Here is a 14164-nt window from a genome sequence, read left to right as displayed (position 1 = left end):
CTCTATTATAGATCATATAGACATCTTTCATCTAATTAGTTTGTGTTCAGAGCAGGTATTTTCTAATCCAGGTGCAGCCTTTTGTCAATGTAACAAAATCTGATTTTATCAATTAGTAACTTCCTTCCTTCATCTTTCAGTGACAGTAGTGATTGTCTTTTGTTTGGTCCTCATTTATTTTTCTGGATACTTGATTTTCCTTTCTTCCTTATTTCCTTATCCACACATTCTTCAGAGGGTTTCTCCCTTTCTTTTCCCTTCCTCTCTTTCCAGAAGTAATGCCTTTCTGAGGTCAGTTCTTCTTATACTGAGCCCTTTAAGTCCCCGCTCTGTAGCTCATTCTCCAGTCTCCTGGCTCTTCTCACATGTAAGGTGGACCTTCTCTCCCTCCGGTTATTTCAGTTCATTTTAGGACTCCTCACCTCCCTCTCTCCTCTTCTGCATGATTTTGAGACTCCCCTCATTCTCTGCAAAGGCTTAGATCAGGAACTTGAGGTTTAAGTTTGCTGTATATGTTGTTCCTTTCTATTTACAGGTAATTTGAAGTTTGTACTGTTACCTGTTTTTTATATTTGTGATTGCATTGTCCTACTTGTTGGATGAGTGTGGAGACATTTGGGTTTAGTCTGCTATAACTTTCCTCAGGCTACCTAGAAGTCCACATCTGTGCTTTTTCTAATCAAGGTTAGCCAAAAAATAAACAAAACAACAGAAACCCCCACGTGAGTTTTAGTTTCTATTTCTCTCTTTAAAATGAAAGCTTAAGTTTTGAAATTTTCCTTTCTTGAAGAAGGACTCATATAATTCTATTTCCAAAAGAGTGGTAGAAGAATATTTTATAATTTAATCCTATTTTTGAAAAAAGGACTTTTCTGCTAGGAAATAATATTTGGAACCAAACATGTAACTCCTTTCTTCACAGAAATTGAAAATAAATAACTTGAAAAAAATTCTTTTAGAATTTGTAGAACTCTAGTGTTGTTATGTAGTTTATACCAATGTCATCTGTTTCAATTCTTTGCCTTTAAACAAAATTTTCTAAAGGAGCAACCTTTTTTCAGACCACATCACTAATATAGTTTTCCATACCATGATTAAAATTTCCCATACCACTTGTTGATATGATTGAATTTTGTAGCTGGGTAACTTACGATTTTTAGTGTCTGACTTCTGTCTCTTTCTTTCTTTCACTTTCTAGCTGCTTCAAGGCTTTGCCTGGTTGTGTGGAACAATTATTTTGAAATTTCTGACATCTAAAATGTTAGGTGTTTCAGATCATGTAAGTACTTTCTAGTTAAAGCATAAAAATTCCTATAAATATGTAGCTGGATGAAAACTTTAAAACCATCTATTTTTACCTCTTTAGTTTATAGAGATTAAATGCCTTTTCAAGGTCCTGGAGTTAGTTATTGGCAGACTCAGTAATAAAACCCTACAGTTAAGTGATCTTTTCAACCCACTAAGAAAAAACTGTATCAATGAATGTTAACCTAGCCATCCAGAAAAAAAAAAAGAATAATATCTTAAGTAGTTATGTGTTTATATTTCAGTTAAAATACGAATTGGGGCACCTAGCTAGCTCAGTCAGTAGAGCGTGTGACTCTTGATGTTGGGGTTGTGGGTTCAAGCCCCATGTTGCGTATGGAGATTACTTAAAAAATAAACTCCTAAACAAATAACCTCATTTATTTAAATAATAAGTTACTCATTTATTGAAAATGTTAACATATGAGCAGTCTGTACTCAGCTTTGAAATATAATAGTCAAAATCTTAATGTAGTTTTATTTATGTATAGTTAATAGACTAAAATTAAGGTATGATTTGATATTTTTAAAGCTTTTCTTGTTATGTAAAAGGAAAGTGGTAAATGTTAAAAATCCTCTATCTTTTCATCTTCTAGACAATATATGGACCTATCCCTCATGTGTGGTGTGTGTTTGTTTTAAAGCCATTGTCTTACATAACAGCCCTTGTCAAAGCTTAAGTCCCTAGTTAGCTAATCAGTTTAAGGGACAGAAAACAATGCAGAAACTTACTTTTGATTCTTACTTTCTGTTTGGATATGAGCATACATGAGCAAATCACACAGTAACCTACTCTGAAATGTACTTCATCTCATACTATCCAATTAGAACCCTGTCTAATGCTGAAATTTCTTCATCTTTAACAACAGATTATGGTCCTTACTCTCTAAAAGGTCAAGTGCTATCACTCTCCAGTAGAATTGAGCTAGCATACATGTTCAAGTTAAATAAAATTTCAAAGTATATGGATTTATCTGCCATTTATTGGTAGCTCTGTATGGTGATTTATTAGGTTTATTTGTTGCTGCTTTTTTCTGGTATGTCTGACATACTCCTTTTTATTCTGTAGGGCTAAACATTTTATGGTGAACTTTACTGAGGCCTCCTAAGTCATCTATTTGTTAAGTTGGTCTATGGGTTTCTTTTCTGCCTTGCTCCACGTTGTCACCCAACTCATTACAAATCTTACACACACACACCTATCCCCCCCCCCCCCAAACCCGGTACTCTTAAGTTGCTTCGTGTGTGTGACACTTGTGAGAAAGACTTGCAATGAAAGTGGTTTAGTTAAATTATTATTAGTCATCAGGCCCAGTCAAAATTAGAAAAATGAAGTCAATTTTAAATTATCCTTGCTACTGGTAGATAAGGGGAACCATAAATAAATGAAAACCACAGATAATTATTACACTTGATATAAAATAATTTCATTTCTGTAAAATAATTTGAATTAAGGTTTACATACCAAATATTTTCTCTTTTCTGGCCTTCTGAGAATGCAGTGGAAAAACAATTGTCTCACTGACAGTGGGTAATAAATAACTGAAAATAAGAGTTCTACACTGAGTTTGGTTAGTGATGTTTATTTCAAAGGCCTTGAAGATCAAGTAACTAAATCAAAGTCGTGTGTGTAGTTGTTATAATTCTTATGATGAATAGCTGTTATGTTTAATGGTTTGACTGTATGCCTGAAAAATTCAAGAAACACCAAAAATTATAATCAGTGTATGAAACTTTGTGAAAATGACAACACATAGGAAATTTATTCATGTTTTTCACTGTGTGGTAAAAAGGGTTAATGTGAGACTGTTTTCTTCTTGAGAAATGATTATAAAATCTCATGATTAACTACATGGTGCTTTCTGCCCAGCGATTGTTGATCTTAACTCACTCTTTATATTATCATGTCTGCTTATTTTTTCTGACCTCTTTCTGCTTTTCATTCTTTTGATATTTCTCTTTGTTTTCAGTTTTCTTCATAATTCAGTATATAATAATGTATTGTTCACTGAATTTTTTGTTTGTTTTCTTTGAGGGCCGTCCATGTACCTTGGGTTTATCTGCTCTGTAGACTTAGTTAATATTACAACAAATCAGTTATTATTGACCATAATTATTAGTGTAATTTTAATTTCTTTTACTTTATTTTCTTCCCAGATTCGCCTGAGTGACCTTATAGCAGCCAGAATCTTAAGGTATACAGATTTTGATACCTTAATTTACACCTGTGCTCCTGAATTTGACTTCATGGAAAAAGCGGTATGAACGGTTTTCTTTGTTTTTTTTCCTTCTCTACAGGTATGATGGTCTTTTGCTCTTAAGTTTTCCTTTTAGTCTGAAACTCAAATTTTTTATTCAGAGACAACCAGCTTTATCATTTTTTACTATAATTTTTGCTAATCATAAGCATTCCTTACCTGTTTTTGTTTATGTGTAAAATGAGTAAACAGTGACCCCTATCTTAAAGAGTTCTTGATGATGGTTGAATGAGATAATCCAGGAAGAGTGCCTAACATACTATTTGATCCACAGTGAATACTATTAGTACAGTTCAATTACTTTTAATAGTGGATGTCACTTAGAAGTATGGGACTACTCACGAAAAATAAATCTAAGTTCTTGTTTTGGTTTTTAAAAACTTTAGTTATGTTTCATTTAATACATCAAATATTATAAAAATCTTTAACAAAATGGTGCCGAGAAAGATATACTATTAATCATACGTTATTCTCTTATCTATCCAACCAGTCATACGTTTACTCAAAAACTATTATGAGCGCTAATTATCTGTGAGGCTGTTGGCTGCAAAGAGGAAAATGGCTTGGCTTCTGCCTTCAAGAAAGTATTTAATTTAGTGACATGGTAAATCACTCTGACCACATTAATGGGTCATGAGAATTATTTAGCTGCTAATGTCATTTCAGTACTTATTCATATTTACAGTAAGTATGTAGGCTGACTTTCTTCCTTGTTCGCTCTAGTTTCACCAGTGAAAATAATGGAACTTTGCAACCCAGGAAATGATAATATAGGGCCTGGGGATCAGTAAACACAAAATTTAAAAATTAATATTATATAAATAAAGGAAAGATAAAACCAAAAGAAGAAGAAAAATAATATATAGCTAATTTTTGTTTTAATAGTTTTTACCGTTAAAACCTTTGGTGCATTTGTATAACTTTTTATAATTTTCATTCTTATATTAGAAGATGAAGGTTGATAAATATACATAATAATGGCAAAAACATTTTTACCTTTATGAAATTTCATTGTGACATAAGTTTTTACTCACTTAATATAAAATTTAATAAATGACTTTTGAACAATTTGCTTTATTTCAGACTCCATTGAGATACACAAAGACATTATTGCTTCCAGTTGTTATGTTGATTACTTATTTTATCTTTAAAAAGGTATATTTAAAAATTTGTTATTTGCTTTTGGGTTTAAGATAAGGGCTATAATAGAATTGTAGTTCAGAATTCCATCTTATCAGAATTCCATCTTATTTTTAGGATGAACCCTTCCCCCATAAAACAGATTTCTTACTCAGATCTTTATCTAGTATAATATGGGTTTTAGAAAGCCTCATTAGAAAAGGTATTCTTGGGGCGCCTGGGTGGCGCAGTCGGTTAAGCGTCCGACTTCAGCCAGGTCACGATCTCGCGGTCCGTGAGTTCGAGCCCCGCGTCGGGCTCTGGGCTGATGGCTCAGAGCCTGGAGCCTGTTTCCGATTCTGTGTCTCCCTCTCTCTCTGCCCCTCCCCCGTTCATGCTCTGTCTCTCTCTGTCCCAAAAATAAATAAACGTTGGAAAAAAAAAAAAAAAGAAAAGGTATTCTTATTTATTCTTTCAAAAGTAATTTGTCAGTTACCTACTATGTACCATGAACTATATTCACATTGTCAGTCCACTGGAACAAATAAAACAGGCCTGCTTCTATCTTGGAACTTACATTCTTGGTGGGTGTGGGTGCAGGGTGGGGCATTAAGCAAATAATCACACAATAACTAAAGAATTACAATTGTTATAGGTGCTGTGAAAGGAAGATGACAGTTTGGTAGCTTTTAAATATAAAGCACATTCAAGGAAGTCTTAATCCGCTTTAAGACCTTCACAGGAGAAATTCTACACACATTCTTTAAAAAGTCATTGTGTATTCACTGTTTTCCCAACAAAAGAAAACATTATTAATGATAGAAGAAATAATATTCTAAAATACCTGTGACAGATTTTCTTGGTCTTGAAGTGGTACATCTAAAAGCCTAAAGAACCTGGGTCTTAGTTTTTTGCAATTTTTTTTTCAACGTCTTTTATTTTTTTTTTTATTTTTGGGACAGAGAGAGACAGAGCATGAACGGGGGAGGGGCAGAGAGAGAGGGAGACACAGAATCGGAAACAGGCTCCAGGCTCCGAGCCATCAGCCCAGAGCCTGACGCGGGGCTCGAACTCATGGACCGCGAGATCGTGACCTGGCTGAAGTCGGATGCTTAACCGACTGCGCCACCCAGGCGCCCCAGTTTTCTGCAATTTTGAACCATCTTTATGATACTGTTTACAAGTCGTCTTAAGTCAGTATTGTTATGCCCAGAATTCGTGATCCCAAAAGACCACCAGGGAGCCAAGTCCGATGTAAAAGCAAAAGAGCCTTTATTCGCGCTAGCTCCAGCTCAATCCCCTACCTGCACTGTCGCAGTGGTGAAATACTGGGGAGAGAGAGAGAGAGTTTCAAAGGGACAAAGGTTTTATTGGGGCCTAGGGGCAGTTAGTGAGGAAATGGCTATGGCCTCAGCCGATTGGCTGGGGAAGGGTCCGAGTCCTGTTAGGCAGGTGAGGGTGGGGGGGTTACTCAAGGGGAAGAGGTGTGGTCAAGGTGAAGGACACAGAACAAGATGGAGTTGGCTGGCGTAGGCCCGCCCTTTCAAGTATGTATTTATCATAGACTTTTAAGTAGATAGCAGGAGCATCTCTCTGCCACCATACCAGGGGTGGCCCTGATCCAACTAGTTTTCTATGTGTAAAGTCACGGTGCATACCTTGTGTGTGTGGTTGCAGTTCCCACATTTTCTCATTCCCGTGTTTTCATGTAAAATGTGAACAAATTTATGAGAAGCCTCTGTCTCTACCTTGATCTCTGTTGTTTCTCCCTTGACCCAGTTCCTAGGGACCACTTGGAAAGAGGCTAGAGGTAATGAGAAGGAATGGGTAAACTAGAGCAGTGTCCCCTGGGCTCTGCCTAGCTCTCCACTAGCCTGTTTCCATTCCATCATGGCAAACGGTGGTATTCTTCCAAGGCTACACTTAAAGGGGTAATGCAGGAATTAACTCTTCAGTGAGGAGATAGCTGGCATCGGAGAAAATGAGAGCTAGATCTACTATTACTATTTTTTAAAAATAAGATCCAAGACTCATAAACATAGTACTCGCCCCCAGACATACCACAGCTCAAATGCATGTGCATGAGCATGTTCTCTCTCTCTCTCTCTCTCTCTCTCTCTCTCTCTCTCTTTCTCTCTCTCTTTCTCTCTCTCTCTCTCTCTCTCTCTCTCTCTCTCTCTCTCTCACACACACACACACACACACACACACACACACACACACACAAACCCATCCCTGCAGCTTAACTCCTTTCTGCCTCCAGGTAAACCCCTCATCTTTATTTGTCCCATTGTGGTTTCTTTTTCACCTCAAGGATATTTCTGATCTAAATTTACATTTTAACTTGTGTGAAGTCACTTCTGGGAAGAAAGAAAGAAGGCATATATAGTATGATTTTTCTGTGACACTACAGAATCCTAAACTCCCCTAAGTGCATATATTCTATCAACTATACCACCAAGTAGGCTTCGTGCTTGCCTAAGTGACTAGAATCTCATTTATGTCACTTGAAACATTCATCCATAAAAAATGCTCTTGAACAAATGAGAGAAGTTAAAGATTCTAAACTTAGATTTAATTTTAAATTAGAGTTCAAATTTCACTCTATTTTTTTTTCATTGTTTATTTTTTTTTTTAATTTTTTTTTTTCAACGTTTATTTATTTTTGGGACAGAGAGAGACAGAGCATGAACAGGGGAGGGGCAGAGAGAGAGGGAGACACAGAATCGGAAACAGGCTCCAGGCTCTGAGCCATCAGCCCAGAGCCCGACGCGGGGCTCGAACTCACGGACTGAGAGATCGTGACCTGGCTGAAGTCGGATGCTTAACCGACTGCGCCACCCAGGCGCCCCTCATTGTTTATTTCTAAGTTGTAAAGCGCATATCCTTCACAGTTTAAAATTTTAAGTTCCCCATAAGGTTTTTATCTTACTGTTTAAGTTGCATAGGATTGTAGCTAAAGCCTCCTTGGCCCAATTTAGCCCCCACCTTCCCCTTCACTCCTTCTGCTCTCCTCCCTCCCTCAGCATCTTGTGGTACATTGTCAGAGGTGCTCACTGGCCTTCCCAGTGCTCACTCGTGGCTGAGATCAGGGAAGCAGATATGCCATAATAATTTTATAATAATCTGGAGTTTCAGTGAAGCCGGAGTATGGACTGCAGTGTATGGAGTATGGAGGGAGGTGGGTAGGGGTGGGGGAGAGTTTCCCACTTTGCGTGGAAGGTTAAGATCGTCTCTGAAAGTACATGGGAGAAGCAGCCTCCTTTATAGAAACTAATTCCCCACTTTCAGCCCACCTCCCTCCCAGTAAAATACAAACTTAAACTCTAGCAAAGAGTTGTCCACATGTAAGGGCTTAGAATTTTAATGTTGAAATGGACCTTAAAGATTTATCTCAACAGCGGGGGTGCCTGGGGAGCTCAGTCGGTTAAGCGGCAGACTTTGGCTCAGGTCATGGTCTCATGGTTCATGAGTTTGAACCCTGCATTGGGCTCTTCTGCTGTAAGGAGCCCACTTTGGATCCTCTGTCCCCCTCTCTCTCTGCCCTCCCTGTCCCTACTCCCCCACCCACCCCCTTGTGCACTCTCCCTCTCTCTCTCAAAAATGAATAAACATTTTTTTAAAAAAATTTACTCCGGGGCGCCTGGGTGGCTCAGTCGGTTGAGCGGCCGACTTCGGCTCAGGTCATGATCTCGCGGTCCATGAGTTCGAGCCCCGCGTTGGGCTCTGTGCTGACAGCTCAGAGCCTGGAGCCTGTTTCAGATTCTGTGTCTCCCTCTCTCTCTGCCTCTCCCCTGTTCATGCTCTGTCTCTCCCTGTCTCAAAAATAAATAAAACGTTAAAAAAAAATAATTAAAAAAAAAAAAAGATTTACTCCAACACTCCTTTCTTTTTTTTAATAGCAAAGGAACTTAGAATGGCAAGAAAATATTTGCCTGGGGCAAAGATGGGATTAAAGTGTTTCTGAGAACTCACTTTAACAATTAAGATACTTTTTCCTTGTGGGGGTGTTTACATTAATGAATTGGAGCATTTTAAATGTCACATAATTCCTTAGAAAAGTTTAATTTATTCTATTCACAGGCTACTCGTGATATTTTATGTGTCTTATCTGCGAACACCTATCAAAGGTAATTATAATTGTTTTTAAATCATACTGTCTTCAGTTACTAAATAACTACTGTAATATTAAATGAATGTATATTAAATCAGCATTTTGATTAAGAAAGACATGAACCAATCTTAGATGTTCTCTTAAAAGACTGAATATATTATTCTTAGAGATTTCTTTTATGTGTTTGGACTTGTTTTGGAGATACTTATATTTGAATTAATTTAAAGTTTAAATCAAGTTAAACTTTAATATATGGCTAGAATTTAAAGTCCATAAACAGAAGTAAGCTAAAGTTTTATTTGGGCAGGTTTTTTTTGACTTTCAGAGAAAACATAATTATTTGTTTTTCTGCATAATCATGAAATAGTTTATTCTCCATTTATTGTAAAGCCATTTGCTGTATCACTTTTTTTTTTTTTGGTGGTTTTAGTGAAGTCACTAGAATTATGTCATAAACATATGTGAGTAAAATAGATCACACATTGCTAAACATATGTGAGTAAAATAACTCAAATCACACATTGCTACCAGACATGAGAAGTAGATTGTGAAGAAAATTTCCTTCTGAGGAATATCTTAAATTAAATTTTATACTTATAGCTGTATCATTAAATTTGATGTATTTAATGAAATTTATTTTTAGGACAGTTTTAGATTTACGGAATATTTGTGAAGTTAGTACAGAGAGTTTCCATGAGCTCCATACCCCATGCTTATATTTTCAGTAAAGCATTTCATATGGTTGCTAGAAGAGCTAAACAGAACCCTATGTTTGAAATGGTTAAATCTTATTTGTTGAAATCCAAATCGAGGCGCTTAATAGACCCATGTTCTGGGTCTTAAATCTTAATAGACTTTGTTCTGGTCAGATAGAGACCAGGCAAATATGTCTTGATGCAGTAAAAAGAATGTTTTTAGAGCCATGGGAACTATTCACATAAAGAATATATGATGGCACCCGGGATATTTAATTGGATAATAGAGGATTGAGAAGTACTTTGTGACCGTCTTCAAATATTTGAGAGGGTACAGTGTGGAAGAGGACAGACTTGAGGGGACCAAAGGGTGGAAGATATTTAGCTCAAAGGAAGGAGGTGATTACAGTCCTGAAAGTGACAGCCTTGTGTGTGTGTATGGGCAGAGGAGTTTTTTAAATTACAAAAATAATACATGTGTACAGTAATACATTCAGATGAAATAATATTTCAAGAAAAGAGAAAATGTTTCCCTCCCTTAGAGCTACTACTCATTGGTGCTGATTGCAAATGGCTTCATATGTATCATTCTAGAAAACACTTCCAAAAACACAATAGTTTTATAAAAAATAGAATCAATATTATTGTTATGTAACTTTTTATTTTTATTTAACAGCTTATCTTGGGTATCTGCCTAGATCTTCCTCATACTTTGTAGTGGTCTCCACATTTTATTGTTCCTCATATGAGTGATTACCAAGTACTTAGCTAGTCCCTTATCAATGGGCGTTAATATTATATTTATCTTATGGGGCGCCTGGGTGGCGCAGTCGGTTAAGCGTCCGACTTCAGCCAGGTCACGATCTTGCGGTCCGTGAGTTCGAGCCCCGCGTCGGGCTCTGGGCTGATGGCTCAGAGCCTGGAGCCTGTTTCCAATTCTTCTGTGTCTCCCTCTCTCTCTGCCCCTCCCCCGTTCATGCTCTGTCTCTCTCTGTCCCAAAAATAAATAAACGTTGAAAAAAAAAAATTAAAAAAAAAAAAAGATTCTATTTATCTTTTTGTCATAACAACAAGTGCTAAGAGTAGTGAACATTTCTGCACATATTTCTTTGCATACTTATTTTAATATTTAGAATATTTAGTATTAGAATATTTGAAATGGGACTTTTGAACCGTAATTTATAAATGTTTATAATTTTATAAATCCTGAGAACTTATGATGGGAGTGTCCATTTCTCTGTATCTCCATGAACACCAGTGTTATCAAACTGAACTTTTTCTCACAGGTAAAAAAAGAAAAAAAAAAAGGTGGGGGGAAGCGGGGGGCTCATTTTATTTTATCCGTCTTTACCAGGGAAGTTTTACATCTTTCAAATGTCTGGTGTATTTGTATCTCTTGACCATTTGAAAATTGATTTGTAGGGTATTTTAATTTATATTATAGACAGTAACCTTTTGCCTATTACATGTATAACATTTCTTCTAGGATGTCAATTTATAGTTTATTAATGGTCTTTGCTTTATAGAAGTTTAGAATTTCTGTACAGTCACAACTATACATTTTCTGTGTTAATTTGTTCCTTAGAAACACCCACATCAAAATCATTAAATTACTTCCTCATATTTTCTTTCATAATGTTTATTTTTTGCCAAGTAATAAGTATATATTTGAAGTGTACAACACAATGACTTGATGTACATATATATTGCGAAGTGATCACCACAATCAAGTTGATTAATACATCTAACACCTATATCACCTCTCAGTTACCTTTTTGTATATGAGAATGCTTAAGATCCTTACTCTCAGCAAACTTTAAGTATACACTACAGTATTATTAACTATAGTCACTATTCTGTACATTCTTTTCTCAGAACTTTTTCATCTTACAACTAAAAGTTTGTATTTTTTGTTGAACATCACCCGTGTCAGCCCCCACCCCACAGCCTCTGGCAACCACCATTCTACTCTGTTTCTGAATTTACTTTTTTTTTTTTCTCTTTTAGACTCCACGTATATGTGATACCATAAAGGATTTGTCTTTCTTTGACCTATGTCACCTAGCTTAATGCCCTCCTAATTCATCCATGTTGTCATAAATGGCAGAATCCCCCCCCCCTTTTTTTAAGACTGAATAATATTCCCTTGCTTATATATATCACATATTCTTTATCCATGTGTTCAGTGACAGACACTTCAGCTGCTTCTATATCTTGGCTATTATGAATAATGCTGCCATGAACATGGAAGTGCAGATATCTCTTCAAAATATGGATTTTGATTCCTTTGGATATGTTCCCAGGGGTAGGATGGTTGGATCGTATGTCAGTTCTCTTTTTAGTTTTTTGAGGAGCCTCCAATACCGCTTTCCATAATGACTGTACCAATTTACATTCCCACCAACTGTACACAGGGTTTCCCTTTTCTCTGTGTCCTCATCAACACGTATCTTTTGTCTTTGATTATAGCCATTCCCATAGTAGTGAGGTGATATCTCGTTGTGGTTCGGAATTGTATTTCCTGGATGATTAATGAAATTGAGCACATTTGCATTTTTCCTGTTCTCCTTCAGAAAAAAAATGTTTCTTCAGGTCTTTTGCCCATGTTTAAATCAGATTATTTATTTATTTATCGCCATTGGGTTGTATGAGTTCCTTATTTACTTCAGCTATTAACTCCTTATCAGATACACAGTTTGCAAATATTTTCACCCCTTCCATAGGTTGCCTTTTCATTTTGTTGATGGTTTCCTTTGCTGTGCAGAAACATTTTAGTTGATGTGGTCCCACTGGTTTATTTTGGCTTTTGTTGATGGTGCTTTTGGTGTCAGACTCAAAAAATCATTGTGAAGATTTATGTCAAGGAGGTGTTTCCCTGTTTTTTCTCATAGGAGTTTTATGATTTGAAGTATTACATTTAAGCTTTTCATCCATTTCAACTTAATTTTTGTGAGTGGTATAAAATAGGAGTTTAATTTCATTCTTTTACATGTGAATATCCAGTTTTCTAAGCATCATTTATTGAAGACACTATCCTTTTCCCATTGTGTGTTAGTGCCCTTATCAAAGATAAATTGACCATATACACATAAGTTTATTTGGGGACTCTATATTCTGTTTCATTGGTCCATGTATCCACTTTTATGCCTGTACCATACTGTTTTGATTACTATACTTTTGTGATATAGTTTGAAGTGAATAACTACAATACCTGCAGCTTCATTCTGCTTTCCCAAGATTATCTTGGAAATTCAGGGTCTTGTGTTGTTCCATATGAAATTTGGGATCATTCTTTCTGTATCTGTGAAAAATGTCATTGGAATTTTGATTGGGATTGCTTTGAATCTGTAGATTGCTTTGGGTAGTATGGATATTTTAACATTAATTCTTCCAAACCAAGAACATAGGATATCTTTCTATTTGTGTAGTCTTCAGTTTCTTTCATCAGTGTCTTACAGTCGTCAGTGTAGAGGTCTCTCCTTGGTGAAGTGTACTCCTTCCTAAGTGCTTTATTGTTTTTGATGCTATTATAAATGAGATTGCTTTCTAAATTACCCGTTCAGATAGTTCACTGTGATTGTGTGGAAATGCAACTGATTTTTATATGTTAACTTTGTATTCCACAAATTTACTGAATTCATTTATTAGTTTTAACAGTTTTTTGGTGGGGTCTTTAGGGTTTTCTGTACGTAAGGTCACATCATCTGCAAACAGTTTTACTTCTCCCTTTCTTCTAATTGCCCTGGTTAGGACTTCCAATACAGTGCTGGGGGGAAATAGAGTGGTCACCCGTGTCTTGTTCCTGATCTTCGTGGAAAAGTTTTTGAGGTTTTCAACATTGAGTATGAAGTTAGCTGTGTGCCTTTATTATGTTGAGGTACATTCCTTTTGTACCTAATTTGTTGAGAATTTTTATCATGGAGGGGTTTCGAATTTTGTCAAATGCTTTTTCTGTATCTGTTGAGATAATCAGATGGTTTTTATTCTTCATTCTCTTAAAGTGGCGCATCAAATTTATTGATTTGTATGTATTGTACTATCCTAGCATTGCAAAGATAAATCCCACCTACTCATGGTGTGTGGTCCTTTTAATATGATGTTGAATTAGGTTTCTGGTATTTGTTGAAGTTTTTTGCATCTATGTTCATCAGGGATATTGGCCTACAATATTCTTTTCTTTTATCATCCTTGTCTTGCTTCAGTATGAGGGTAATGCCAGCCTTATAAAATGAGATTGGGAGTGTTCCTTCCTCTTAAATTTGTTGGAAGAATTTGAGAAGGATTAGCATTAATCCTTATTTAAATGTTTGGTAGAATTCTCCAGTGTAGCCATCTGGCCCTCCACTTCTTTTTGTGGAGAGATTTTTGATTACTTATTCAGTCTTCTTACTAGTTTTAAGTCTATTCAGATTTTCTATTGCTTTGTAATTCAGTCTTTGTAGGTTGTATGTTTCTAGGAATATGTTTCTTTGAGATGTCCAATTTGTTGGTGTATAATTGTTCATAGTAGTCTCTTATGATCCTTTGTATTTTTGTGGTATCAATTTTAATGTCCCCACTTTCATTTGTGATTTTATTTATTTAAATCTTCTCTGTTTTTTTCTTAGTCTTATTAAAAGCTTATTAATTTTGTTTATCTTTTCAAAAAAACTGTTAGTTTTATTGATGTTTTC

The 14164-nt window shown here is 35.9% G+C and overlaps 1 protein-coding gene across 1 annotated transcript in view; it reads left to right on the top strand.

Moving 5' to 3' along the window:
- The window catches only part of DPY19L2 (dpy-19 like 2), a 105305-nt gene that overhangs the window by 58843 nt on the left and 32298 nt on the right, over positions 1-14164 (top strand). Inside the window, exons 13-16 of the mRNA XM_047851004.1 lie at positions 1199-1279; positions 3463-3564; positions 4647-4718; positions 8766-8812. Coding sequence (XP_047706960.1) covers positions 1199-1279; positions 3463-3564; positions 4647-4718; positions 8766-8812 — 302 coding nt within the window. The remainder of the gene's footprint in view (positions 1-1198; positions 1280-3462; positions 3565-4646; positions 4719-8765; positions 8813-14164) is intronic.

Source organism: Prionailurus viverrinus, chromosome A2, assembly GCF_022837055.1.
Source record: "Prionailurus viverrinus isolate Anna chromosome A2, UM_Priviv_1.0, whole genome shotgun sequence".
Lineage (NCBI taxonomy): Eukaryota > Metazoa > Chordata > Mammalia > Carnivora > Felidae > Prionailurus > Prionailurus viverrinus.
This window is presented reverse-complemented; position numbering and strand designations above follow the sequence as displayed.